We start from the raw sequence: 27,538 nt of genomic DNA, 5'->3' as shown, positions 1-27,538 counted from the left end.
ATGTGTTTTTTTAACACCAAAGTAGGTTATTTACCACTTTGGATAGAGATATAGTGATGTGCCAAAGCAATCCCAAGCCAAACTGTGTTTACTTACTTAAGAGTTGAGAGGTGAAATAGAAGATAACACAAGCAGGGCAGCTTTAGCTTGATGCCCTGCTGCGTTATTTTCTATTTCACCTATCAACTTGCAGTAAGGAAACAGTTCCACAAATCTACCAGGTCAAGATGGTGATTACATCAACAGGAAAGCCTAGAAAGTTACTTTGCTACATTGGCCAAATTGGTAGGTAACCTTCTTTGGTGTTACAAAAAGCCCCACATCCCTTGGGATGCGCCAAGTGCAGTGACATCAAATAATTGAATAATCCATTTGGTGGAATGCCTCAGGTTTCTTAACATCATGCATCTGTGTATTTACTGATAACTTTGTTTTCTTTTGTATTATTTTGACAGAATAAGATCATTGAATGGCCAGACAATGACAGGATGATTGATATTGCCACATCTATCCGGCGACAGAAGAGAGTGCCAGGAGTAGTTGGAGTGATTGATGGCACTCATATCAGGATCACAAATCTACCAGGTCAAGATGGTGATTACATCAACAGGAAAGGCTACCCATCAGTACAACTTCAGCTAGTAGTTGATGATCATATGATCATCAATGATGCTTTTGTTGGCTGGCCAGGTTCAACTCATGATGCTCGTGTGCTTCGTAATTCTGAATTTTACACTTCAGCAGACCAACGTATACCAGAAGGGATGTACATAATAGGGGACAGTGCTTATCCATTACAACCATGGCTGATGACACCATTTAGAGATATGGGTAACTTGCCACAAGTACAGAGACACTACAACAGAATAATAAGTTTTCGTAGGCTGCAAGAAATAAGCAGCCCCCATATTTCTACTGTGTGTAAAATGGTCATGTGTGCATGTATTTTACATAATTTTTGCGTAATTACAGATGATGATATTGAAACATACATCAATTTAGAAGCTGTTGAAGATATTAATGGGTATGAAAATATTTACCACAATAATGAAAATGGTGTAATTCTCCGTGATAGAATTGTTCAAATGATCCAGTAAAAAATATAATGAACAAATTTATCTTAGCTCGCTCAGGTCAAACCGGCACAAACATTCTTTTATTGCAATCGCAATACGGCTTTTAAACAAAATGAAATGAATGATATCTAAGCTTTTAAGGCAAATGTTTATTATTTATTCTGTTGTAGTTTTAATTTGTACATGTCTTTAATTGAGTCACAATTGTAATTGCTCTGTATTTGGAATGAATAAATAAGTATTGAATTGAACTGAATTGAAAAATGTTAAGCCCATATACATGGTATGAATTCAATTGTAACAACCAGTGAGTTTAACAACAATATCAAAAAATTCCCCAAATGCCACGAGCAAGCAACTTCGTCACTCTTCAAAGTCTAATCTAAACCTATGGAGCAGATCTGAACGCATTATAAAAATTGTTTTTGTCTGAAGAAGAAATTTTTTTGATCGATAAAATCCATAAAGAATTTTGTGTGAGTAGCTGTTATATATGAATTCATAAAGATATTAACATAGCCAATCCGTAACAAAGTTTATGCACCTCTGATGTCATTAAAAACTGTTAAATTACTAAATAATAAACTCTGTATTTGTCAAAAATTCTTGAAATGAACAATTTTGCGTTTTCATAAATTCTTGGAGCCAAAAACTGTCAAAGTTTAAAAAATACCAAATCATTTTTTTAACATTATTTAAACTGTTTTTTCTTAACAATAAATATAAAACAAACAAGCCACTAACGATGACAAACTCTGCTCTGTGGTTGAATTTTTGCTTTTTAAATTTATGTGGTTTATTTGTCAAGAATATTAACTAATCTACCAAATCTGGGTATTTTTTCAGTGTGAATTTTTCTCTGAAACTCCTCTTGTCTTGTGACAATTTTTTTATTTTCCTCCTGAAATGATGATCGCCATGTCATCAACTGTCCAACATTAGAGCGCTTATTTCGTTTTTATGATTTCGTCAGAGATTTCTCTCTATCATGATCACTATCACCGTCGTCATCTTGATTCATTTTCAAGTGATAACCACCATCATTCGCTGCCACTGAGGATTCAATGGTAAATTCTGGTCGGGTGCTTGACTTGTTTCCATATAATTGGTTCAACTCTTCATAAAACAAACACTTTTTTTTTTATTGCCTGTGCGGGAATTGTGATCCACTGTGTTTTTACATTCTCTTTTTATACTCTTCCATTTATTTAAACATTGGTCGGCAGTGAAACTGTACCCAGCATCTTGCATCTCATTTTTTATTCTGGTCCAGAGTTGTTTATGGATCTACAGTTTTAAAAAGAAACAATTTTATTTCCTCTCAAAATCCTCCATAACTTCCCCCCCCCCGAAATCAAGTGGTTCTCCCCTAAGTGAGCCCCTGACCTCTACGGGCTAGTGGATTGCTTCCTTTATAGAACTGTATATGCCTGCCGGTACCAGTGATTATCCCCTACGGAGGCAATCATTCTTCAGTCGATCAAAGGCGCCCTTCGTACCAAAAAATACACGACAGCCGCAAAAGTGCATCACTGTCAACTTCATAACTATGAAACATATTGAAATACACAGTGAAACGTTTAAAACGTAAAAAATGTGACCGGACCGAGAAACAAGATGGCGTCCGTTTCGATTCTTCAACTCAGATTTTGTCCTACATTTTTGCGCATGCGCAGACGATAGCTTTAGCAAAAGTGGGTAAAAATCAAGTAAATATAAAATGAAAATGAATAAAAATATTGTTTAAAAATAATACAAGGCATGTATCACCAAATTTTGAATATTTCTGACGGCATTTCAACTATACAAACACCAATGCCCAAAAATCACAATAATCAAATCAGTGGTTTTGAGGAAAAATTGAAAATAGTGGTTTTCACAAAAAAGCTAAAAAAGTTACTTTAAAACGATTCAATCAAAAAAACAAAAAAGATCGTTCGAGATATATGCCCAAGTGACCATCAGACCAAATTTCAGAAAAAATTACTGAAGCGTTTCTGAGATACCTGCGTCCACGGCATACGGCCCACTACATTGGGCATTTTGGGCCGCGCCATACTTTGGGCCCACAGGGCCCAAAGGACTAAAATTAAATCTCCTGAACAGCCATAGAGAGGCATTTTGGCCAAATCTGATGTGTGCAGTGTCTGACATGACCTTTACTTGTAACATTGAAACCATGAAAGCACAGCTAATAATGACAAAAACTGCCTTTTTTAACTGTTATTTTGGTCATAAAAAAGCATCATTCTACAGAAAACCTGACACAAAGGAAAACAGTTGCATCAATGAAAACGAAAGATATCTTGTAATTTTTCTATCTCTAAAATAAGTCACTGTATCAAATATATATTGTGAAATTTTTGTTTATGTTGCTTTCTCATACTGAATTCTCATAGAGAGAACAGAAAAGTATCAAGAATTTGTCATGGTTTTCATATGAAATGCAGATTTTATAACGGTACATTTACACTTAGCAAACATCAAGATATCTCTGGCATATATCCCTGATTTATTAAAGTATGGCGCTCGAAGGGCGTGGAGGAAAATATGAAACATCCTGATATCTCTGATATATATGCCTTGTATAGTCATGTACAGGAAGGGCGTGCTGAAAAATGTCTGATATATTAAAGTAATGCGCTCGAAGAGCACGCTGAAAAATATTGAACATACAGATATCTCTGCTATATGTATGCCTGATATGGTAAAGTTGGGTGTGCTGAAAAATATGTCTTATTAAAGTTATGCGCCCAAAGGGCGAGCGGAAAAATGCAACTGAATGATGAAATCTGTGGCTGACACGATGCATTCTAGCAGAAAACTCTTCTCACTAATTTTTTTACCAAAAAAATGAAAAAAAAATCTTGATGAAAAAAAATGGTTTGCTAAAATATTAAATCATAGCCTATAACTCAATTAAAATTAAACACCATCATCATCACTCTCAATGACTCCAATGACAGAGGTTTCCAATGCAGAGTCACTGCTATCTGACTCTGACACATCTGTGACATAAGTTGTTACAATACCTTTCCCGGACAGTTTTTTTAAATTGAATGAAGGTTGTGCATGTATATGTGCGGTTATAATTTGAACTTTTTCAGCTTTCAATTTTTTTTGTTTTGGTAATTTATGTTTATCAAGGTATTTATCTAATTCTTTTACGTTTAAATTTTGAAGGTCCCCAATCAAGAGCAACTTTAACCAGTCATAGTCCTCGTATTTTTTACCCTCTCTTCTTTTCTGCTCCTTTTTTCTATGTTTCATTCTCATCAATTTTACCCTTTCTAATTTTTTTAAATGTTCTACATAACTTTTTACAGTGCTTACATCTACTATAAACTTTTTTGAAAATAAATTTATGGCCGTCTCATCTTAAAGTTGGTTTTCAGCGAATAGTTTTTTAATGTTGAAAATAAAAATATTATGTATTACTGTCAAAAATATATGGTTTAAAATATTTACAAAAGGGTTGATTTTCCAATAATTCTGTATGTGCTCTAGAAGATCATGTGGCACTGCATCAATGCTATGGTGTCGTATTGTTGAAATGTTGTGTACACAAGAAATTTGCTGTAGTCCAAGAAGTGATCTCAGTGTGTATGAGGCTAGGAGAAATGTGGATAGGATTACACATTGTCTATTGATGCTAATACTTTTGTCCCATTCATTCTGATATGTATAATCAAAGATTTCTTAGTGGCGGCTGGCAGAAAGGGCAAAAAAAACAAATTAACATGTATTGTTTCGTGTCATCTGAAAACATGCGCATCATGACTATTTTAAAATTAAAGTTTGTTAAAAAAATTGAAATATGAATGCTCTGTCAATTTTGAAAAATACTGCTGACAAAATGTGAACTTTGACTTACACAGGGTTTAATATCTGCATTTTAATATGAACATTGGATTGTGAATGGAATGAGCAGAATAACATGTGAATTCATGTTTTGCATAAGGTGTTTTGTTCAAGAAATGTTCTAAAATATTCCTCAGCATTGTTGCTTTCAGTGGCAGCTACTTGGTTTTATGACAACCAAATTAGAAAAAAAGAGAAAAGTAAAAACAAGTTGGCTTTCACCAATTTTAATTCCTAATGTTTAAAACCTTCACCGTGAGTCTGCAAATATTCAGCATCATCAAATGAAAATGTATGCTGAACTTATGCATGTACATGTACATCTCACTTTCCAGAAATATCTGGATATCTGCAAATGATGTACCATTAAACTTCAAGATATATATCACTTTGCCAATTATCTGCTCCTCTGATTTTCTGTTCACCATTTTCAACTGACATCTTTGCTTGTCTTTGTGTGCATCATATGTATCAGTGAGACATAACGATAAAAGTATTCATATTTAGTAGTTAACATTTCTTCAGAAATTTACAACCAGATATGTTTATTGCTACCCTTTCCAAAAGTGTGCCACTTGCAGTCCCTGCAAATCATTCTTTTTATAGTCACATAACCCTGAAATGATTTGTTACTCCTATATACAGTTCGTGTTCTCTCTTAATTTAGAGATGTATTATGCGCACTCGCAGAAACGTTTTGACCCTTTGCTGCGCGTGCGTAGAGCAGAAAGTTGATCGTACCTAAATATCAGAGGTCAGAGCTAGCTCCGATCGCGCGGATCGCACTAAGTTTTCTGCCCGACTGTCTACACCGTGTGTACTCCTTCGAAAGCTTCTGCTGTATACGGTAAACTTGCCGAATCAGGTCCACAGTTACAATAGATCAGCAATCAACAGTAAATATACCTCTTTACAGCGATCCTATGATAAATTTGTGGAACCAGCGCTTCATTTTTAACTTTCCTGGGAGCACGTACGATGCAAGGCCTGCGTGGCAGGGCTGTGTGTGTTAACGGCGTTGAGGCCACGCATAACGCCGGTACCCTGCGACGCAGAGCCCGCTGCCCGGACTTGTATTGCATGTTTGCATGCACGGCAGTTGTATTTCTTTGGGTGTTAAACTTCGCCATTGTACCGTCGACTGTTTGTCCCTCCCTGCCTGTCGTTGTTGATCATTTCGAATGTGTTGCAACGAGGTTGTGTATGGCTTATAATTATAAATATGATGCTGCATGGAGGTAGAAACTTGTTTCGCCATCGCCACGGTGACTGGCGATGGACGACTGCACTCTAGTCTGCAGAGGTACGTCAAAGGCGATCGTCAAACACCTAAGCTTCCGCAATGACCCTCGGGGGCTAGGCTTCCATAACTGACGTAGGTTTCTAAAACTATATTTAATTTCCCTTCCCCTCCGTCTTTTGCTACACGCCAACGACGCCAAAGGAGTCTCGCCATAATGAGGTTGGGAGGATCCGGACTAACTGAAGGAAACCAATTGAAGAGGAATTTTAGTCAGACGTACGACACCAGGATGATAAAATTTGCCTAAGTAAAATTTGCTTCATGTGCATTATAACGTTTGTCTAGTCAAGCTTATAGGCTGATTTTAAGGTTGTTTTGATTTTGCTTTTGTTTTGGGAAAACTATTTCCTCCAAAAACCTAGTTTGAGGGTTTTCTGTCGGTTTTGTTTTTATTTTTTTATCATCATTATATTTTTTGCACAGTGCAATGAAAGCATTTGTTCTTAGGTTAATATAAAAGACACATGTCAGCAGCATATCACTCATAGTTAGTTACTCAACAGGACTGTCCATGCAGCTCTATAAAGTACGACAAAAACAAGACAGAGAAACATTTATTTACTGCAAGAGTATTTATTTGAAAATTATAATACTTATATTGTTATACATGTTCATGGTGTTGTGAAATATAATAAAGATACTGCAATATGACTTAGTAGCGTCTTTTAAGTGTCTTTTTTAATTCAGATCCTCAGTCATGAAAAGCAATACAGAATTACTGGAATAACAATACTGACTAAATTCAAGGTATCTCTTGTAGAAATACCCAAACTGCAGACCTTTAAGATGCACCACAAATATTGACTAATCACAGGGCCAGGTTACTTACCCATGTGACCCCATACATATATCATCTCAAAGACAAAAACTTATAATAAATGCTTGGCAACCCTAAGATCAAAATTCTTTTACTCTCTAGAACACAATTATTGTACTTTACAATACCTGATACATGCGACATTTATTTTAAAATGGGATAAAAATCCTAAATATTTATAATGGTGTATTTCCCCTCTTATCACTTAACATCGAACTCAGTTTAAGTTTGAACCCATCTAAAGTGCGGTAAGTACCCACTGACTTGATTCAATTCGTATACTGCCACTTGACGTAGCCGGCCCTGTGCACAACGCTGTCCTGGCGTTACACGGATGGGAAGGTCGTGTAGCGCCGGGAACACACACCATTGTACGCAGGGCTACCACTTGACGCAGCTGAACACTGGGATGAAACTGTAGACAGTTGAAGGCTGTATTTTTTTCACTAAAAGAATTCCTTCGCGGGCTGTTCTATAAGTCGCCATACATAAGATCGTTATATTCTTGGTACGTATACAAAGCTAAAACGTCGGAATTTAGAAGTAGGCCGCGATGCATGTAAGGAAATGTCGAGTGTCCCCCGATGTCCCCCATGGCGCAACGGCCATAAAATGCTGGCCTTTGTGTCCAACAATTGTTCATCGACAGTGTTGTTCACGTGGGATGACAAAATCGGCCAAAAAGACACTGTACGATGGATTTGAATATAGCTGAATGAAATCATGGATATTCTGACAGAAACAACATGGCGGAAACCCTGAGAGGACCGCTGAAAGTATTGCATAAAATCTAACGGAAATCCGAACTTTCCACCCTCGCTGGTAGCCATGACGTTAACTGAAAGTCCTAACTGTTTCTGCTTCCAAGATTGACCCGAATATGTGTCTCCATCGCCTTTACACAAGAGCCGAAAGCACCCGGTGCGGGACGCGTGCGCTGAGAAAAATCCATTTTCGTGTTGACGGGTCGCTTATGCAAATGTCAATCTGCGCCTGCGCAGTGCTCCAAAATACATCTCTAAATTAAGAGAGAACACGAACTGATATAGTAAAATCTTTTCCCGGTGCACGATTGTAATCTCGTTTCTTATTTTGCCCCGTTCTCGCGCTATAGGTCGAAGAACGGCGTAATTTTGGGGCTCCAGGTTCTCTACGATTTCAGGAATATGGTGGTATACAAATTGTGTGATAAAAATCCCGAAATTTGACAAAAAATGCGATTATTTAAACTCCCGTTTCAGTCTCGCGAGAGAGATGAAAGTTTATTTATTCCGTCAGTCGTCGGCACCCCCGTTGGAGGTTCCGGTGGTAAATGGTTAATTAACGCGATTTTTGCAAAACAAAATTGGAGTCGGTAACCCCTAATTTATATGTCATTAAATTTAGAATATTTCCATGCGCTAATTTCTTCGATTTTCGGCAGAAATTGCACTTTTCTGTATTTTTTACTCGGTTGGTCGAGCGCGTGAGTGACGCTCTTCCATTTGACACCATTTTCGAACGCCATTGATACGTGACCCCGTCGCTTACCCTATGCACTTCTGCAGTTTTTTGATGCCGAAGGAAAACAAATAAATGGCTTAGAATTGGCACATCTTGATTGATTTAACCTCTAAGGTATCTTGCAGATTTGTATGTTTATCACTATTTCGCAGTTTGAATGAAGAATTACCTGCGCCTAACGACGAAAAGTATTAAACTCGACATGTTACGAGTGTATCGATGTGCGCCCCCCTGGCGTGGTATCACCATAGGAGTCATCGAACTCTCAAGTAGAGTTTACGCGCGGAAATGTATAAATTTGCAGACGGCCCGCCAAATACCACAAGTTTAGGGACGGGTCAGTTTCTTCGGCCTGGGGGGCGGTGGATTATATATTTATATTTTAAATAGTCATTCTATGTTTTAATGAAATTGTTAACATGTCAGTTGTAAGATAGGAATTTCAGAGTGTCAATCTTAAAGTTTGAATACAGTACATTTTGAATGAGCTGTATTTTGAATGCGCTGTGAATGTATTTCACACTTTCTATGCTTAACCAGATGTTCTGAACTGTTGTACAGAAATGGATGTCAATCATTAATATCAAAGAGGAAAAAGCAGTGAATCAAAAACTTTGATGGGTGTTAAGACTTGCCAACCATCCAATTAAATCTCCTGAGGAGCAATAGAGAGCTTTTTTAGCCAATTCTGATGTGTACAGTGTCTGAGAGGACCTTTTCTTGTAACATTGAAACCATAAAAGCACAGCTAATAATGACAAAAACTGCCTTTTTTAACTGTTATTTTGTTCATAAAAAAGCATCTTTCTACAGAAAACCTGTGACACAAAGGAAAATAATTGCATCAATGAGAAGGAAAGATATCTTGTCATTTTTCTATCTCTAAAATAAGTCACTGTATCAAATATATATTGTGAAATATTTGTGCATGTTGCTTTCTCATACTGAATTCTCATGGAGAGAACAGAAAAGTATCAGGAATTTGTCATCCTTTTCATATGAAATGCAGATTTCATAATGTACACTTTCACTTTGCAAACATCAAGATATCTCTGATTTATTAAAGTATGGCGCCCGAAGGGCGCGCTGAAAAATATGAAACATCCTGATATCTCTGATATATATGCCTTGTATATTAAAGTCATGCACCTGAAGGGCATGCTGAAAAATGTCTGATACATTAAAGTAATGAGCTTGAAGAGCACGCTGAAAAATATTGAACATACAGATATCTCTGATGTATGTATGCTTGATATGTTAAAGTTGGGCGTGCTGAAAAATATGACTGATTATTAAAGGTACGCACCCGAAGGGCGCACCGAAAAATACAACTGAATGATGAAATTTGTGGCTGACACTAGCATTTTAGGCAATGATGAGCCTGTGTCAAAATTCAAAAACACACTGACCCCCCCTATTGGGTATTTCAAAAACATGGTGACCCCCCCTATCACCAAAGTCAAAAACAGGGTGAACCCCCCCCCCCCATGAATCCACCGCCCCCCAGGCTGAAGAAACTGACCAGTCCCTTACTGACCCGATGACCTGCTGAGGTTAGGTGTTCAGGGGGCGGCAGCGGAGCTAGGGCCGCGGTGGGGCGGGGATACATACGCAGTTCTGCCTTAGCGTGTCGGCTTTCATACGACTACTGAAGTTTTAAAATTCTGACACAAAATGTATTATTATCCAATGACGATATATCTTTGCATTTTTCACAAAGACATTTTCTAACTTGCTGACTGATCATGTACAGTACGCGTGCAATTACCGTGTACCGTAGGATTTACGCGTTAGTAATAGTAGTAGTGAAGTGAACTGATATTGATCACAGGTGCAGGTGGTACATGGTGCGTACAGCGTTACGGTTGCTTGGTAGTCGATCGAAAGTGTGAGGCCTAAGGCCGAACCTCGGTACCGCTTTACACCAGTCAGTCCCGAGGTTCAGCCTTCGGCGCGGCAACAAACTTCGATCCAGGGCCGAATTCGATCGACTATAATATCCAAGTTGAAGCAACGCTGCACCCATGCGTACCTGTGGTCCCGATAACACTTGATGGACATCTTTCGTTTTTAATGAAATGAGTCCTGAGAATGGTGATATGAGAATGGTCGGCCGATATCGTTTTTTAAAGCTTTGATATACGATCCATCAAACTTGCCTCCTGATTAAGTTCACACCCCGGGGTTCACACACTGTGCTTATCGTAAAGCATTGCATTGTACCATGGCCATGTTTGTCCCCACTGGAGGTGAAGGATGTCAGCATAGACCACCCGGCCCATAGTCGTCAGAGGTGCTCGCAGCACCGTGTTGCCTGGCTAAAAAGTCGATCGAAGGCTGAGAGTGTGAGGCCCTGTCCGATAATTTGCATCCATATCTGCCAAACCGCTTTCGAACGATGACGTGGATGGTGGTAATTGCATGTTTCTATTCAAAAATGTTCCAAAATAGTTGAGATTCAACACCATGCTGACACCTTGATCTCAATAGTAGAATCATGCGTCTATTTTTATAAAAACAGGACGCTTATGAGTGGTAGGCTATCAAGTTCGATAAAATCCATCCATCGCTTTATTGCCTCTATTTGCAGCTGACCTTATGTATATCAGGATATCTCAGAAAACTAAAATATACAGTGTCACTTTTTAATGCATAAATCTTACAAACGGTAAGTCTTATGTAGATCAAATTAAAACCTGTAAAACGAGTGAAGTTTCAGGATATAGGAGTTTGGAAAATGAGTTGGTCGGATTATCCACTGAGTACGAGTATGTAGATTTTGTTACCATCAGTTTTTATGACAGGACACGTCGACAAATATATATTACAGAAAGTCATTAGTTTTTAATGAATTGATCCTTTTTCAACTGATTAAATGTATAAATTAGGCCCTACAACTCACAAAAACAACATGATGATGAAGCAAAGATTGAATGGGGGAAAGTTCTGCACATATCCACGAAATCCAGGATAGACCTTTGTGAGTTTTATGTAGAATTTCAAGCAAAACATATAAAATGAATGAAAGTTTCAGGATGGGTTTGGAAAATTGGTAGGTTGGATTACCTACTGAGCAAGCTTTGTGACCATCAGTTTTTATAACAGGACATGACAACAAAAATATATGACAGAAAGTCATTGTCATAAAATTAGGTTTTAATGAATTGATCAGTTTTCAACTGATCACGTATTAGGCCTATAACTCACAAAATGAAAAAAATAACGATCATGAAGCAAATAAGCTTATTGAATGGGGGAAAGCTCTGACACATTTCCACGAAGCTATCCAGGGTAGACCTTTGACCTGTCGTTTGCCCAGTTATAATTTTCAACACTTCTATACAGTTATAATTTTTAACACTTCTGTATCATTTCAGGTCATAAATTCAACACTTGACTCGTTCTTTTATCGATGACTCTCTTCATCCTCTGCGTAATTCATTTTTCAACACAATTTAGCTGTGGCACCTCCACTCTCTCAAAACAATTTATGGCACCTTCAAGAACCAGAAAACGGTGTAGCAAAGAGTGTTGTTTATTATGATGAAATTTCAAATACTACATTCGTGAATGAATACACTAATACTAATACTAATACTTTATTGCTCAACATCACACTCAAGGAGTGTGGTAAGGCAAAAATTACAAAACTCAGCAAACACTGGATGAAGCTGCTACTGGGGAAGGAACTACAGTACAAGAAATAAATTTGGCAAGAGGTAGTTTATCTTTGTGAGTAATTTGGCAAGAGGTAGTTTATCTTTGTGAGTACAACTGAATGCAGGCAAAAATAAGTAGATATCAATAATCATTGATACCAGAAATAAACCAGTGTATCCAGAAATACCAAGTGTACAAATATAGTGTGAAATTAGTTTGGCATCTACTTGGATTTTTAGGGGTGTCTAGAAATAAATATTGAATAAACATCAATCAATTATTGCTCGATATGCTTTTCACAATACAGAATGAATGAAGGTGACATTTTAGTATGGTTTAGTGTGCTGAAACTATCATGTTGCGGTTTCGGGCCAGAGTTTGAAATTGATAACCCAGGTAAAAATCAGCAAGACTCAGCTCTATAAATGACCTGATTTCAAACGTTGTCCCTCAGCTACAACATCATGTATTTACCTTGAGATTCATGATTCTCGCCCATCTAAATCTAAACCTAATCACGAGTTATCCAAGCCCCTCCAATGGCAGAGACACATTAGATATAGACACAAGATGCCGGGAACAAGAATTTGATTTATTTGATCATTTTCTTCTACCTCCCCTGTTTTATATTTTCGGACAATTAAATAATTAAAGATCACCGTAGAAGGGATTGAGAGATCATTTTGAAATCCCCAAACTCTTGCTGTATATCAAAAACAAAATAACTGTAAAAAAGAGCTTATCATTGTCTCCAACCAAATTCTGTAAAACATTTTACCGTAATTATGTTTTGGGAATATGCAACTTTGTAGTCAACTTGCCGTATGCTTCAGTTCAGGTGAGGCAACTACTTGCAATGTGTCAATGTGGGTCAAAGATTAAGCCGACAAAGAGGAAAACGTGAACATCTTTCTTAAGTCATGATGTCAAAATTGCAGAATCTGAAGTGCCTTTTGGGGTGGGGTGTGCACTAAAATATCCACTTCTCAATCAATTTGGTAGCGCATAAAGCTCATAAGCTTACACAACATAATCGGGAACTATTTCATTCAGCATGTTTCAGCGAAGCATCTTGTTATATCATCGATTAAATGTCCACTACAGTTCCTGCAACTTGTTAGACTGGATATGTCTATAGTGTGTAAGCATGCATGTATATATTAGGGGGGCCACGGAAAAAGCACAGGAAAGATGAGGGGGGGCATAGCTTTTTTCTTTAATTTACTGGGGGGGGGGCGTGGAAAAAAATCACCCAGAAAAGAGAAAATCCGCCACCCTCCCCCTGGAAGTAAATTCTGAATCGTCCCTAGGCAATACATGAAGTCATTTTTGAACTGGTTCTTGACAAGAATTTGAAAAATAAAATTTCAAACACATCTGATTGATTCGTGTTCATTGGCACATGCACTAACACGTATTTCGATTTGTTTTAACTTGTTATGAAAAATTACCTTTTAGAACTTTCCGTCTTTGCCGCCATCTTGTTCTCGTCTGCTCCCAGGTTTTCACAGGAGTACGTTCTCGACCCGAGAATAATCCTCGGCTTTTCCCCGAACGCTAACCGAAGTAGTTCGGGTTGTTCTCGGGTCAAGAACAGTGCACCCACTGTCTATGGCTCGAACCCGCGTTTGCGTTTGATATAGCGCCATAGGCGACGAAACTGAGCTGAGATCATTGCATGCAGTGCTGCTACCACCTGCGTCAGACATGATCAAATGATAAATGGTTCAGGCGAAAACCGGAAGTAGTAAATTGTTTTGCATGCATAATGCACAGTAGAATTGTTTGATCTGTTTACCCACTGGGCCACTGCATAAATAGGCCTGTGTCAACGAAGAATAAACGCGTATTAACTACTTCTAAAATTGGAGAAGTTTTATTGTGACCTACAAAAAACAAAAACAAACAAACAATCAAATTAAAGAAAAAGGCGAAAAAATTTTCCACCCGAGCAAAATAAGGATGTAAAAGAAGATGCGTCTCGAGGACAGATATTGGCAAGAGCTCCTTTAGGCCCCTCCACCTCCATCCCTGGAAATCACTTTAATCGCGGACTTTCCTTGGAAGAAGTACATCAAATACAACTTTTGGACTGGTTTAGAATCAGGGTTAGGGTTAGTTTCAGTGTTAGCATGCTTAAAAGTGTTGTAATATCCTGTCCTAAGAAAAAAATTTTGGGGTGAGGCCTTAAGGAATTCTTTCCCAGATATTGGAACTCCCAAATTTTTACAATTGTTTTATGGTCTTACACTCATGTGGGCTAATTTTTAGGCTAGCCGAGAACATTTCGCTGCCCTATTTTTGTGTAATGTAATAATTCAGTTTTCCCCCCATAGAATTGACACTGAGATTGTGGCCAGTTTGAATTTCACATGTAGGTAAATATAAGGAAATTTGTTTCCGTGGTACAAATTTTTGCATGGTCAGATCCCACATTTGTATTTTTTATTTTAAAAGGAAATGATCTAAAATTTTCTTGAGGAAAGTGTGAGCATTTTAAGTTGTTTATTTCCAGGAGCGTGCTACTCATGATCACTGATATCGCGTGGAGGACTGTTGTATATATTGTCATGCAATATCCTCTTGGTATTTGAATTGGAATCATGCATGCATGAAACTAAACTCAGCAATTTCTGTCAACATGAAACTTCTCCTTTCCACCCCTATAAAACTAAAAGTGTGTTAATGATGATATCATCGGTGACAAAATGACTGCGTTGCAAATACATACACATTCATGTCACCGCAATTATTTGTGTGATATTTGTACATAAACAGTACATGGGATTGTTGAGCGGGGTGGGGGGATTTTTCAAGGCGTGCCTTGTTTTACATGGCATTTAATTTATTTAATTAGTAATTAATTGTCACAAACATTATTTTCATTTAGTAAATAAACCAATTTATGCTCTAATGACATAAATAATTGTCTTGATCATTGACAAACTGTGGCTATTTCATACGTAGCATACTATTTGTTCATAAGTAGTGGCCCCCTCCATGAGAATGACAGGTGGGCAATTCAAAGACTTATCAGATGTCAATTGTATTATCTGCAGCATGAAAGAGGACCTTGATCTTCAATCATATTTTGGTTGACACCGTCTTGCATAAAACATCACTGCCTTTATGACCAATTTAGAAATTAGAATTGGGTAAATTGCTTGGGGATAACAACAGAACTCACGAATCACTCTGCATCCACATCGCATCTTAAAGGGAGGGTGTCGTTGGAACTCGGCTTAGAGGTTGCCTAGGACCGATGTAAATACTGTATCTAGGGTACGTTGGTGATTGATGAAAGTTGAAACATGTTTATGAACATCATAAACTTTAAATGTTGCAGCTATTTTGACATGATGCATCTAGATATCATGCATGAAATACATTGTTTGTAGACAAGAAAGTCACACACGCAGTTCTGACAACACCACCCCTTTAAGAGTTGTGTGTCTTGACAACTTCAGATAGATATCCAATATTTCAAAGTGTCAACTTTTAGCTGTGTCTGTACTGTCAATAATCATGGTAGAACTAAGGGTGGCTGTCATGGCCAGACAACTCTTGGCACTGGTTGCAATATGTTTAAGACAATACTGGCCTTGCCATGGTGGACAACCACATGCAATGTTGGCATAATCCTTGAAGTTGCTCTCAAGATCTTCCTGAAAAAATAGGAGTGCATGATCAACACTACCTTTTCATTGACATACGGAGCTGAAGATACCAACAAACCACAAATGTTATTGGTTAACAGGTTGGCTGTTTCAACATGCAAACATACAGAACATCCATAAAATGCTCATTGTATAAAACAGTAATATGGGAGGGGAACTTGTATTTGTACATGCTAGTTTGTCATGCTAGTTTTGCCCATACGCTTTTTTTAAGGGGTAAACCTTGTGCAACAGTCACAAAATTGTTTAATCTTGCACCCTTGAAAAAATAGTACTCATGTATACCTGCCTCAGTGCTGCCAGGTTTAAGTTATTGCATAATTAGATAAATTGGTGTCAGAAAAGTTTGGTAATAAAAGCTGTACCTTACTCAAACTTTAACTTATTCCAGTTTAGGTTGCAGGGGTGTTCTCTGCATATAACAGTACACTTTAAGTACATGTATAATCCTCTCCTCTCATTTTGTCATTCTTTGCCTTGTTTAGTTGGAGAACACTTTCAGCTTACACTTGCAAAATACCGGTGCAGAGTGTGCGTTTTGGATCAGTCATATATATTCCATTTTCTGTTCTTCAGTCAGTACAATTGTAGTGAGTGGCATAATCTACTATATACCCCTCTGTCAGTTCTTGGTGCTTAGATTTCCTACTCTGTAGGCACACTCCATATGATACCTTTAGTGACCAGATTCCAGATTTCTTTACTGACATTTGCTGTGTTTGGTAGGCATGTGAATTGAGCTCGGCAATGTGTTGATTTCTGTTCTTGCATTATTTTGGATCGGTTTACCCACATCAACAACTTTTGTAGTCGTCTATATTCATATGTAATGATACATCTTTTAGTTCATAAGTGGTTTGCTTGCCTGAAGTAGCTTTTTGGAATGTAGAAAGTTACAGTACCATCATGAAGATAACAAACTTTCAAAACCTCAAGTTTATTATGCTTAATGAAAATCTTTAGGCCATGACTACATCTGTACATACACTGAATTCTTGTATTGCAGAAATAAATTTCTTAAAAAGGCTTAGGACTAACACAATTGTAAGAACATTGTCATTTTTGGTAAGGTTGCATTTGCTGAACAGTGAGCAGAGAGTAAACAAGATCTATATGATGACAAAATTTGGTTTCCCTTTTTAGTCCCCACGGACACCGTCCGGGGGGACTTATAGGTTTGGTCATGTCCGTGCGTGCGTCCGTGCGTGCGTCCGTGCGTCCGTCCGTGCGTGCGTCCGTCCGTCCGTCCGTTCACGCAGATATCTCAGAGATGCTCAGGTCAATTTCTTTCAAACTTTGCACAAGGATAGTACCCTACCCCATACAGATGCACGTCGATTTGTTTCACAATGCGATCAAATTTGGCCGTGTTAGAGGACTTTTTAGTTTTCACCTCCATAGACTCCCATGTATAAGGCAGTCTGCATAGACTCCCTTGTATAAGGCAGTCCATAGACTCCCATGTATAAGGCAGTCCATAGACTCCCATGTATAAGGCCAAGAAAAATAAAAATTTAGTTTCTCATCGTATTCATATTGCAAAAAGGATGCAGTGACAGTTTTTAGTCCCTACGGACGAAGTCCAGGGGGCTTGTAGATGGGGTCATGTCCGTCCATGAGTCCATCCATGAGTCCATCCGTTCACGCAGATATCTCAGATATTTTGACAAAATGTCGCGTGACCTTGGTGACCTTTGACCTCAAATATATATATATGTCCATAACTCGGTAACCACAAGTGCTACACCCTTCATATATGGTATGATGGGACAGCTTATGAAGCCACATATTGTTCCTCATTAATTATGTGCATATCTAATTTTGAATGAGCCAATAGAGCTAGAGGTCCGATTTTTGGTATATAGGGATAACTTAGCAATACTATTTTTTTTTCAAAATGTCACGTGACCTCGGTGACCTTTGACCTCAAATATACATATTTGTCCATAACTCAGTAACCACAAGTGCTACTACCCTTCATGTATGGTATGATGGGACACTTTATGATGCCACATATTGTACATCATTAATTATGCACATATCTAATTTTAAGCAAGCCAATAGAGCTGGAGGTCTGATTTTTGGTATATAGGGATAACTAAGCAATACAATTTTTTTGACAAAATGTCACGTGACCTCGGTGACCTTTGACCTCAAATATACATATTTATCCATAACTCAGAAACCACAAGTGCTAAACCCTTCATGTATGGTATGGTGGGACACTTTATGATGCCACATATTGTACATCATTAATTATGCGCATATCTAATTTTGAGCGAGCCAATAGAGCTAGAGGTCTGATTTTTGGTATATAGGGATAACTTAGCACTTCAATTTTTTATACAAAATGTCATGTGACCTTGGTGACCTTTGACCTCAAATATACATATTTGTCCATAACTCAGTAAACTTAAGTGCTACATCCTTCATGTATGGTATGATGGGACACTCTATGACGCCACATATTGTACCTTATTAATTATGTACATATCTAATTTTGAGAGAGTCAATAGAGCTAGAGGTCTGATTTTTGGTATATAGGGATAATTTAGCTATACAATTTTTTTTTTACAAAATGTCATGTGACCTCGATGACCTTTGACCTTAAATATACATATTTGTCCATAACTCAGTAACCACAAGTGCTACACCCTTCATTTATAGTATGATGGGACAGCTTATGATGCCACATATTGTACCTTATCAATTATGCGCATATCTAATTTTGAGCGAGCCAATAGAGCTAGAGGTCTGATTTTTGGTATATAGGGATAACTTAGCAATACAATTTTTTTGACAAAATGTCACGTGACCTCGGTGACCTTTGACCTCAAATATACATATTTGTCCATAACTCAGTGACCACAAGTGCTACACCCTTCATATATGGTATGATGGGACACCTTATGACGCCACATATTGTACCTCATTAATTATGTGCATATCTAATTTTGAGCGAGTCAATAGAGCTAGAGGTCTGATTTTTGGTAAATTGGGATAACTTAGCAATACAATTATTTTGACAAAATGTCACGTGACCTCGATGACCTTTGACCTCAAATATACATATTTGTCCATTACTCAGTAACCACAAGTTCTACACCCTTCATATATGATATCAGGGTTTTCTCTCGACTGCGCGATTGCGCAAATTGCGCATTTCGAGTCATTGTCTGCCCTGAAAAAGTCACTGACTGCGCGAAAATCGCGCACAGAACACAGCAAGCAAAGACGTTCACATATATTGATATATGAGGGTGACCAAAGCGCATAGTACAGCGAACTGTGTGTGTCAATGATGGAAGTTGGGAAAATTCGAGCTTTAGCATTGTGTAGGCACGTGTATAACAATGCAACACCATCTTTTGATCGGCGCATAGGGATTGGTGCATATTTTCATGGATTTAAGCCCCCCTAAATTCGAACCGAACCGTATGCGAGGGAACATGTATGTCAAATCCTGAGTCGGGGAAACTTGTAGGTGACAATTAGACAGAAGATAGACAGCAGCCGAGCAGTTCAAAAGCTGACAAACGTCATCATGTTGATGTTTATGCATATTTGCTGCATACGACATAGACGATGCAACTGAACTGGGTGACGACCGTAATGGCATGGAGGAAGCACTTCATAGGAAGGCAAAATTCACATCAACAGAGACTGCCCCCTAAAATGTCAAGTCTGCCCTCTAATTTTGATGAATGGGGCAGAAAGTGCCCCTTTCAATGAACATGCAGAGAAAACACTGTGATATGATGGGAGACCTTATGATGCTTCATACTGTACCTCATTAATTATGCGTATATCTAATTCTGAGCAAACCCATAGAGCTGGATGTCTGTCATACATATGCACATAGATTTGTTCTGTGATACTATCCAATAAGGCCGCCATGTGGCCATTTTATTACGATTTTTTCATCTCCTGAACTACAGCTCAGACATGTATCAAGCGAATTTATTCAAAAGTATTTTATCACAGACCAAATGAAGAGGACTCTATCCTCTCTGAGGACCTGTAATCAAAGTACCCATTAACAAGTGGGGACTGTGTCATCAACGATGACTTGTTTACTGCAGTTCCTTATTCTTTGTGGCATATTTCAACTTTGAAAGAAGGCTGATTAAGACTGACACATTGTCATTTCTCTTCAGTAGTCATGTAGATTTTGAAAAAAGTCCTCCACAACTGACTTTCAAACGTATGAAAATACAAGTGGAATACTGGTCAAGCAATGAGTCAACATGACATATTTACTGCATCAAGAGCAATAAAAAATCTGCTGAGTCACCATTTTTGACAGGTTCTACTTCGCAGAAAACCTTAGACTCATAATTTTCAGTCCCCAGGGACACCGTCCGGGGGACTTATAGGTTTGGTCATGTCCGTCCATCCATGCGTGCGTGCGTGCGTGTGTGTGTGTGTGTCCGTCAGTGCGTCTGTCCGTCCGTTCACGCAGATATCTCAGAGATGCCAAGAGCGATTTCATTCAAACATGGTACAAGGATTACTCCTTATGTCATACGTATGCACGTCAATTTGTTTTGTGATGTGATCCAATATGGCCGCCAGGCGGCCATTTTGTTACGATTTTTTTCATGTACGGAGCCATATCTCATGCACATCTCAACCGATTTTATTGTAAGTTGGTACAAGGACACCAACCTTTGTCATACATATGTACGTCAATTTGTTTTACGATACGATTCAATATGGCTGCATGGCGGCCATTTTGTTTCGGTTTTTTCATGTCCAGAGCCATAACTCAGGCATATTTCCACCAGTAATATCATTCAAAGTTGGTACAACCGATTTTATCCAAAATGGTACAAGGACATTGACTTATGTCATACATATGCACTTCTATTTTTTTACAGTGAGATCAAATATAATGGCTGCATGGCTGCCAATATGATACGAGTTTTTCATGTCTGCAGCCATAATGCAGACATGTATCAACCGATGTTATTCAAAGTTGATACAATGACATACCGGTAGATGTATCGTCATATTATGTAATACTAGATATGCATTTCAATTGGTTTCACAATCTGATGCAATATGGCTGCCTGGTGGCCATTTAGTTATATTTTTAGCTACTATAGACTAAAGTCTATAGAAGCTATTGGGATGGGTATCCGTCCGGCGTCTTGCATCAGTCTGTATGTATGTATGTATGTATGTATGTATGTATGTATGTATGTATGTATGTATGTGTGTGTGTGTGTGTGTGTGTGTGTGTGTGTGTGTGTGTGTGTATGTATGTATGTATGTATGTATGTATGTATGTATGTATGTGTGTGTATGTGTGTGTGTGTGTGTGTGTGTGTGTATGTATGTATGTATGTCTGTCTGTCCACGTCAAAAACTCCTAAACTGCTTAGTATTTGGTGTACAGGTGCACCTAGGGGTGGAGATGTGAATTTGTTCAAATGAACATGTCAGTGCCAAAAATATGCAAATGAGGGGAAAAAAGGAAAAATCCTGCAAATGGCTAAAACTCAGTAAGCATCGGTAAGATTTGGTTGAAACTTGGTATGCAGATTCCTTTACGTCTTCTTAATTATGTGTGCAAAATTTGGGGTGAAATTTGCATGTTTGTATTTTTAGGGTATTTTTTCCGTTTTTAGTAAAAAAATCTTGTTCTTTGAAATCGCTCCTCTGATTGCTCTGAAAGTTCATAAAGTTAATATAGATGTTCCTCAGGATGACCTCAGTCATGTTTGTAAAAATTGTATTGATATTGTCATATTTGTAATTTTGGGGCAACTTTCCTTATTTTTGATAAAACATTTTTTTATCCAAAAACTACTGATTTGATAGCTTTGATATTTGGTATACAAGTATCTAAGATTAATGTCAATATAATGTATTAAAGTTATGTTGAAACTGGCAATATTTTTATTTTTGGGGCAATTTTTGCCTTTTTTGGTCAAAAAATATTTCTCCTAAAACTACTGATCTGGTAGCTTTGATATCTAGTGTACAGGTTCCTAGGGTTTATGTTAATATGATATATTGAAAGTAGGATGCAATTTTGTATTGGGGGGGGGGCAATATTTCTCATTTTTGGTCAAAAAAATTGTTTCTCAAAATTTACCAGTCTTATTGCTTTGATATTTAGTAAACAGGTTCTTAAGGTTTTTCATATATTGGAATTAGGTTGAAATCTGGAATTTTGAATTTTTGGGGCAACTTTGCGAAACTGTCAATTTTACTGGGATATCTTTCATTTTGTATTTTTAAAACTTTTTTTTGTAATTTTATACCTACTGGAACTAAGAGTATATAATGTGATGATTTAGTAAGCATTTGATATGGTAAACTGTATTTGGTGTTGAAATGTGGTAAAAAAAATCATTAGAAAACATAGCTGAGGTGATTTTAGTCAAAAATTTTTTCAATGTTTCAGAGTGAGGGAGGGTTGGGGGTTCCTGGCAAATTTTAAAAAAAATTCCAAACAAATATCAATAAAAAATCAGCCAGAGAAGGACAAAAAGAAAAGGTGGGAGAGTGGGAAAAAAAGAATGTACAATGGCGGATAAAAAAGATAATGTACCTCATCAATCTTCGAGACACCCACCCTTTATCAAATGGTCTACTCGATGTATTTTTGCGCGCAATCAATCGTGCAGTGTGTTTTAGTTTAAGATGTCAAGTAAGGTAAGGATTTGAAAGGAATAGTCAAGGTCACCACAGGTAAATTTCTTAACTTTATCTCTTGTGTCATCATCCTTGTGTAATTGGTTAAGTTTGTAAGATGCACCAGTTGTTCTGGAAGAAAACAATGTTTACTTTTCCCTGTAGGGTTTCTGAGTTTATGGTTGTATGTTGAAATCTCTCCATGTATCTGGTGTATGGGCAAAATATAAACATTGGTTGCAAGTTGTGTATTTCATTTATGTCAAATATTGTAAATGAAAAATCAAGAACGGTTTGCTGTGTGCTTGTAAAAGATAACATATTTGTCAATACATAAACTGCCTTGCAGATTGATTGTCTTAAAAATTATCACAGAAGTAGAAAAGGAAAAGAAACTAATCAAATTGCTGTAACATATTGACCCTCAGTGCCTGTAGGCCTATACTTAACTATTGTATCATTACATTCAACTGTTTGTTACATCTTTATCACTCTCCTTTGGCCAAGGCACACAAGGGGTCATCACCCTGTGCCAGTCTGTGTATGTCAGTCTGTCTGTATGTATGTCCATGTTTCATACAATTGTTGGCTTGGTTTGATAACTATATGGGAGTGAACAGTGATATTGTCACTATTTTTTGATACTGTTGAAAATATGCAAATTAGTGCCAAAAAGGCGTTTTTAGTAAAAAATCTTCTTCTTCTTCATAACCGCTGGTCAGACAGCTTTGTTATTTAGTATACAGGTCCCTAGGGATAACCCAACTTAGATTTGTTCAAATTGTGGTGAAATATGCAAATTTGTATTTTTAAGGAATTTTTTTGTCATTTTTAGTCCCCACGGACACTGTCAGGGGGGGACTTATAGGTTTGGTCATGTCCGTGCGTCCGTGCGTGCGTATGTCCGTCCGTCCGTCCGTCCGTCCATTTATGCAGATATCTCAGAGATGCCTGGAGTGATTTCATTCAAACTTGGTACAAGGATTACTTCATATGTCATACATATGCACGTCGATATTTTTTGTGATACGATCCAATATGGCTGCCGTGCGGCCATTTTGTAATGATTTTTTCATGTACGGACCCATAACTCAGGCACATCTCACTCGATTTTATTCAAAGTTGGTACAAGGACATTGACTTATATCATACATATGCATGTCAATTTGTTTCACGATATGATCCGATATGGCCACATGGCGACCATTTTATTACAATTTTTTCATGTCCTTAGCCATAACTCAGGTACCTCTCAACCGATTGTATTATTTTATTCAAAGCTGGTACAAGGACATTGACCTATGTCATGCATATCCACATTGATTTGTTTTGTGATACGATGCAATATGGCCGCTGTGCGGCTATTTTGTTGCCATTTTTTCATATACGGAGCTGAAACTCAGACATGTATCATTGGATTTTATTCAAAGTTGGTACAAGGACATTGACCTATGTCATAAATATGCATGTCAATTGGTTTCACAATCCGATGCAATATGGCTGCCTTGTGGCCTTTTTGTTATGATTTTGTCATGTCCTGAACCATAATTTGGATATGATCAACTGATTTTTTTCAAAGTTGGTACAAGGACATTTACCTATCATGTCATAAATATGCATGTCTATTGGTTTCACAGTCCAATGCAATATAATGGCTGCCTGATGGCCATTTTGTTACGATTTTTTCATGTACAGACATATTTCCACCAGTATCATTTAAAGTTGGCACAAGGACATTGACCGATGTCATACATGTGTACATCAATTTTTTTAACGGCATGTAGCAGTATCATGTCAATTTTCGTAATTAGTCTGATATATCAAGAAATACAGTGTTTCATCTAGGATACTACACCAGGGGGGGGGGATTGGTCCCCCTCTACTGGAATTTTTGAGGGGGATTTTGAAATTTGGGGGGGATTTAACTGAAACATTTAACGACATCTTATATATATGTTTTAATGTTGCAGTAATGCCACGTGTGATATACATACTACAAGCCATAAATCACTTGCTTACAAAATCCAAGCTGCTGGCTGCAAAGACCATCCTCTATAAGATTTTTTCAAAAGTCAACAAATTTGGGTATCACTGTTGTGAATGTAAAAGTTTTGGCGACAAAAATAGCCAACGTTTTCAAGTCATTTGAAAGTATAAACGTTTCGAAGCAATAATATATACAGTACATATCTCCGTGTGAAATCTAGACGGGGTTCCCCTTCAAGGTCATCAGAGTTCACGTAGACTTTGTTTTGTCTTCATACCGGAAGTCACTCAACGCCGCAAAATTGACGCGTGTTACTCCAAGAAACACTCGTTCTTACACAGATGCACGCATCGTCCGCTCGCACGGCTCGTTAGCCAGACAGGAGTCTTCCACTAACCACGATTTCGGGAAGCATCCAGCTTCCCGGAGCGGAGACCTTGGCAAGCGAAGATGAAATGCACGTTGCACTGCTTACATCCCCAAGTTGTTTCAACAGGGTAGCCCTTTGGTGTTTTCTTGCCAATCTTGCTGCATTGCCGACAACATTTCTTCTTACGCTTCGCGTTCGGAGAGAGTACTTCGCAGATGTGGTTAGCGATGTTGTCGGCGTTGATGCTGTTCTCGACTTCGGTGACTTGACTTTGCGGCCCGCGCTTCCGACGACTTGTAAAACCGTCAATCAGCTGACTTGCTAGATCAAGGCGATAATCTTTCTGCTGATATCTTCGTCGAGGGTTTGGTGAATGTGCAATGCTGTACAATATAAAGGCGTTGATGATCATCCGATCGACAAAAAACCAGAACAAGTACTTCCAAAACTTCATGTACTTGTTGTTGATTTGGTAGTACGAAGCCATCTGGTCACTGAGGTCGACGCCGCCCATGTACTTATTGTACTCCCTCACCACTGTTGGGACGAATATCTCCTTCCCCTTCCTCTGAACTTCCAGGCCGCCAGGATTGCAGTTGGAACTCAACAGGGTCACATCACGCTTGTCGTGCCACAAAGTAGCTGTGATTTCACAGCTTGCTCGGTAGACATAGTCACGTGGTTTCAGCTTCGTCGCTGGCTTTGACACTGTGGCCGGAAGTCCTTTACTTTTCTTGCGAACTGTGCTGCAAACGTACGTTTGCCTGTTCAACAAGTCAACAGCAAGGCGAAGGGAACTGAAGAAATTATCATAGTAAATATGATGTCCTAATCCAAAATATCTGCTAGTCAGATCAACAACGACACTGTAGCCAAGACCATGTTGCGTGTGCTCTCCCTTTCCAGTGTTCGGTTTTATATTCCAAGAGGGCAATAACTAAACTTTCTGAATTTACATTAAAATATGCAAATTAGCTCAAAATATGCAAATTAGCTCTATTTGCATAAATTTGCAAATAAGGACAAAGTTGTAATTGAAAGGCTTTCAGACAAATTCGGAGCAGCTTTTTTATGTTTATTTATAACAACCATTTATTATTTATTCATGTATTGATGAACCTTTCAAACTTTTCACCAAAAATATGTAAATTAGTTGGGAATATGCAAATTAGCATTTTTTTGTAACAATAAGTTTCATAGGAAGTGTTTCAAACAGAAATGATGCACAATTGCCGTTTTTCTATATTTGTTATCGGACGCATGTATTGAACTGTTGGACCATTCCCAAACTATGTAAATTAGTCAAGAATATGCAAATTAGCAATATTTGCATAAAATTGCATAATATAGGGAGATTTTAACCCTTTGAGTGCCAAAGTAAATTTTTGTCACCTTTATAAAATATACCTAAGTCAATTTTTGTCAGATTTTTTGCAAAATTTTGATAAAAAACTCTGGCAAATAAAATGTTGTGTTCATTTGGTCCAAAATTATCAGGAAAATTACAGAAAAGTTCATAAAAATTAGTAAAATGTTGCACTGAAATTTCGGTGGGAAAAAATACAGCACTCAAAGGTTTAACGGAGACATCATGGTTCAGTGGCTAGTGTACTGGACTCACGATTGGAGGATGGCGAATTCGAGACTGGCTAGCATACTGGACACACGATTGGAGGATGGTGAGTTCAAGACTGGCTAGCATCGCCATGATGGTGTGTCCTGGAGCTTTACTTTACTTGTCATTGCTTCTCCCCTGTATATATCCCTATGTATATCATTGGTCATTAGAAATATTGCAGTGCCAGTAATTTCTGTAGCTGTTCTGTATCCCAAAAGCCTTCAACAAATTTGATGATCCAAGGTGGAGGTAATGATCATCCAATACATGTAACCACACAAGCCCAGTGATTACTGAACATATGAAATTCAGACTTTTCAACATCCATACCGGGTCTCGAACTAACACTTACGACAAAATTCTGAAAACTCAACAATATATTTACTATTTCACGTCTGTTTTTATTTGACAATATATTCTGGTATATACATAAACAAGGTCATTGATAAATATAATAAATATTCATTACAAAATTTTTGTTGACTTGGTCATTTATATTATTTCAATAAATATCAAGAAATATGTAAAATTTGTAAATATCTAAATCATAATAAAGTCAAATAATAAGCAATGATCCAATAAAAAGTGATAACTGAGTAATTTCATGGATTTGTTCTCTTGAAATATTTGATATATAAAATCAATACTGCTTGACAATTGAAAATCAAAAGATTCTGAACTTTGTGTGCATTGCAGCTGCTATGAGAAATTGGCTTCAAACAACAATACAGTAATCATATAAAGCAAGGTTAACCATGACTCTCCACAAGGAAAGATTTTTTTTCTGCATTTCACATGTAATGATGCAGACAATATATTCTGGTATATACATAAACAAAGTCATTGATAAATATAATAAATATTCATTACAAAATTTTTGTTGACTTGGTCATTTATATTATTTCAATAAATATCAAGAAATTTGTAAAATTTGTAAATACCTAAATCATAATAAAGTCAAATAATAAGCAATGATCCAATAAAAAGTGATAACTGAGTAATTTCATGGATTTGTTCTCTT

The 27,538-nt window shown here is 37.6% G+C and overlaps 1 protein-coding gene across 1 annotated transcript; it reads right to left on the bottom strand.

The window, feature by feature from the left end:
- Nucleotides 1–24,921: 24,921 nt before the first annotated feature.
- LOC139146298 (piggyBac transposable element-derived protein 4-like) lies at nt 24,922–26,607 on the bottom strand. The gene is made up of 2 exons (XM_070717706.1): nt 26,521–26,607; nt 24,922–25,797 (listed from the first exon to the last, which is right to left on the bottom strand). Exons 1-2 carry the CDS (start codon nt 26,605–26,607, stop codon nt 24,922–24,924), a joined length of 963 nt encoding a protein of 320 aa, XP_070573807.1.
- Nucleotides 26,608–27,538: the final 931 nt, after the last annotated feature.

The sequence above is a fragment of the Ptychodera flava genome, chromosome 12, assembly GCF_041260155.1.
Source record: "Ptychodera flava strain L36383 chromosome 12, AS_Pfla_20210202, whole genome shotgun sequence".
In the NCBI taxonomy this organism is placed as follows: Eukaryota; Metazoa; Hemichordata; class Enteropneusta; family Ptychoderidae; genus Ptychodera; species Ptychodera flava.
The sequence above is the reverse complement of the archived record's forward strand: the minus strand, read 5'-3'. Positions and strand labels throughout refer to the sequence as shown.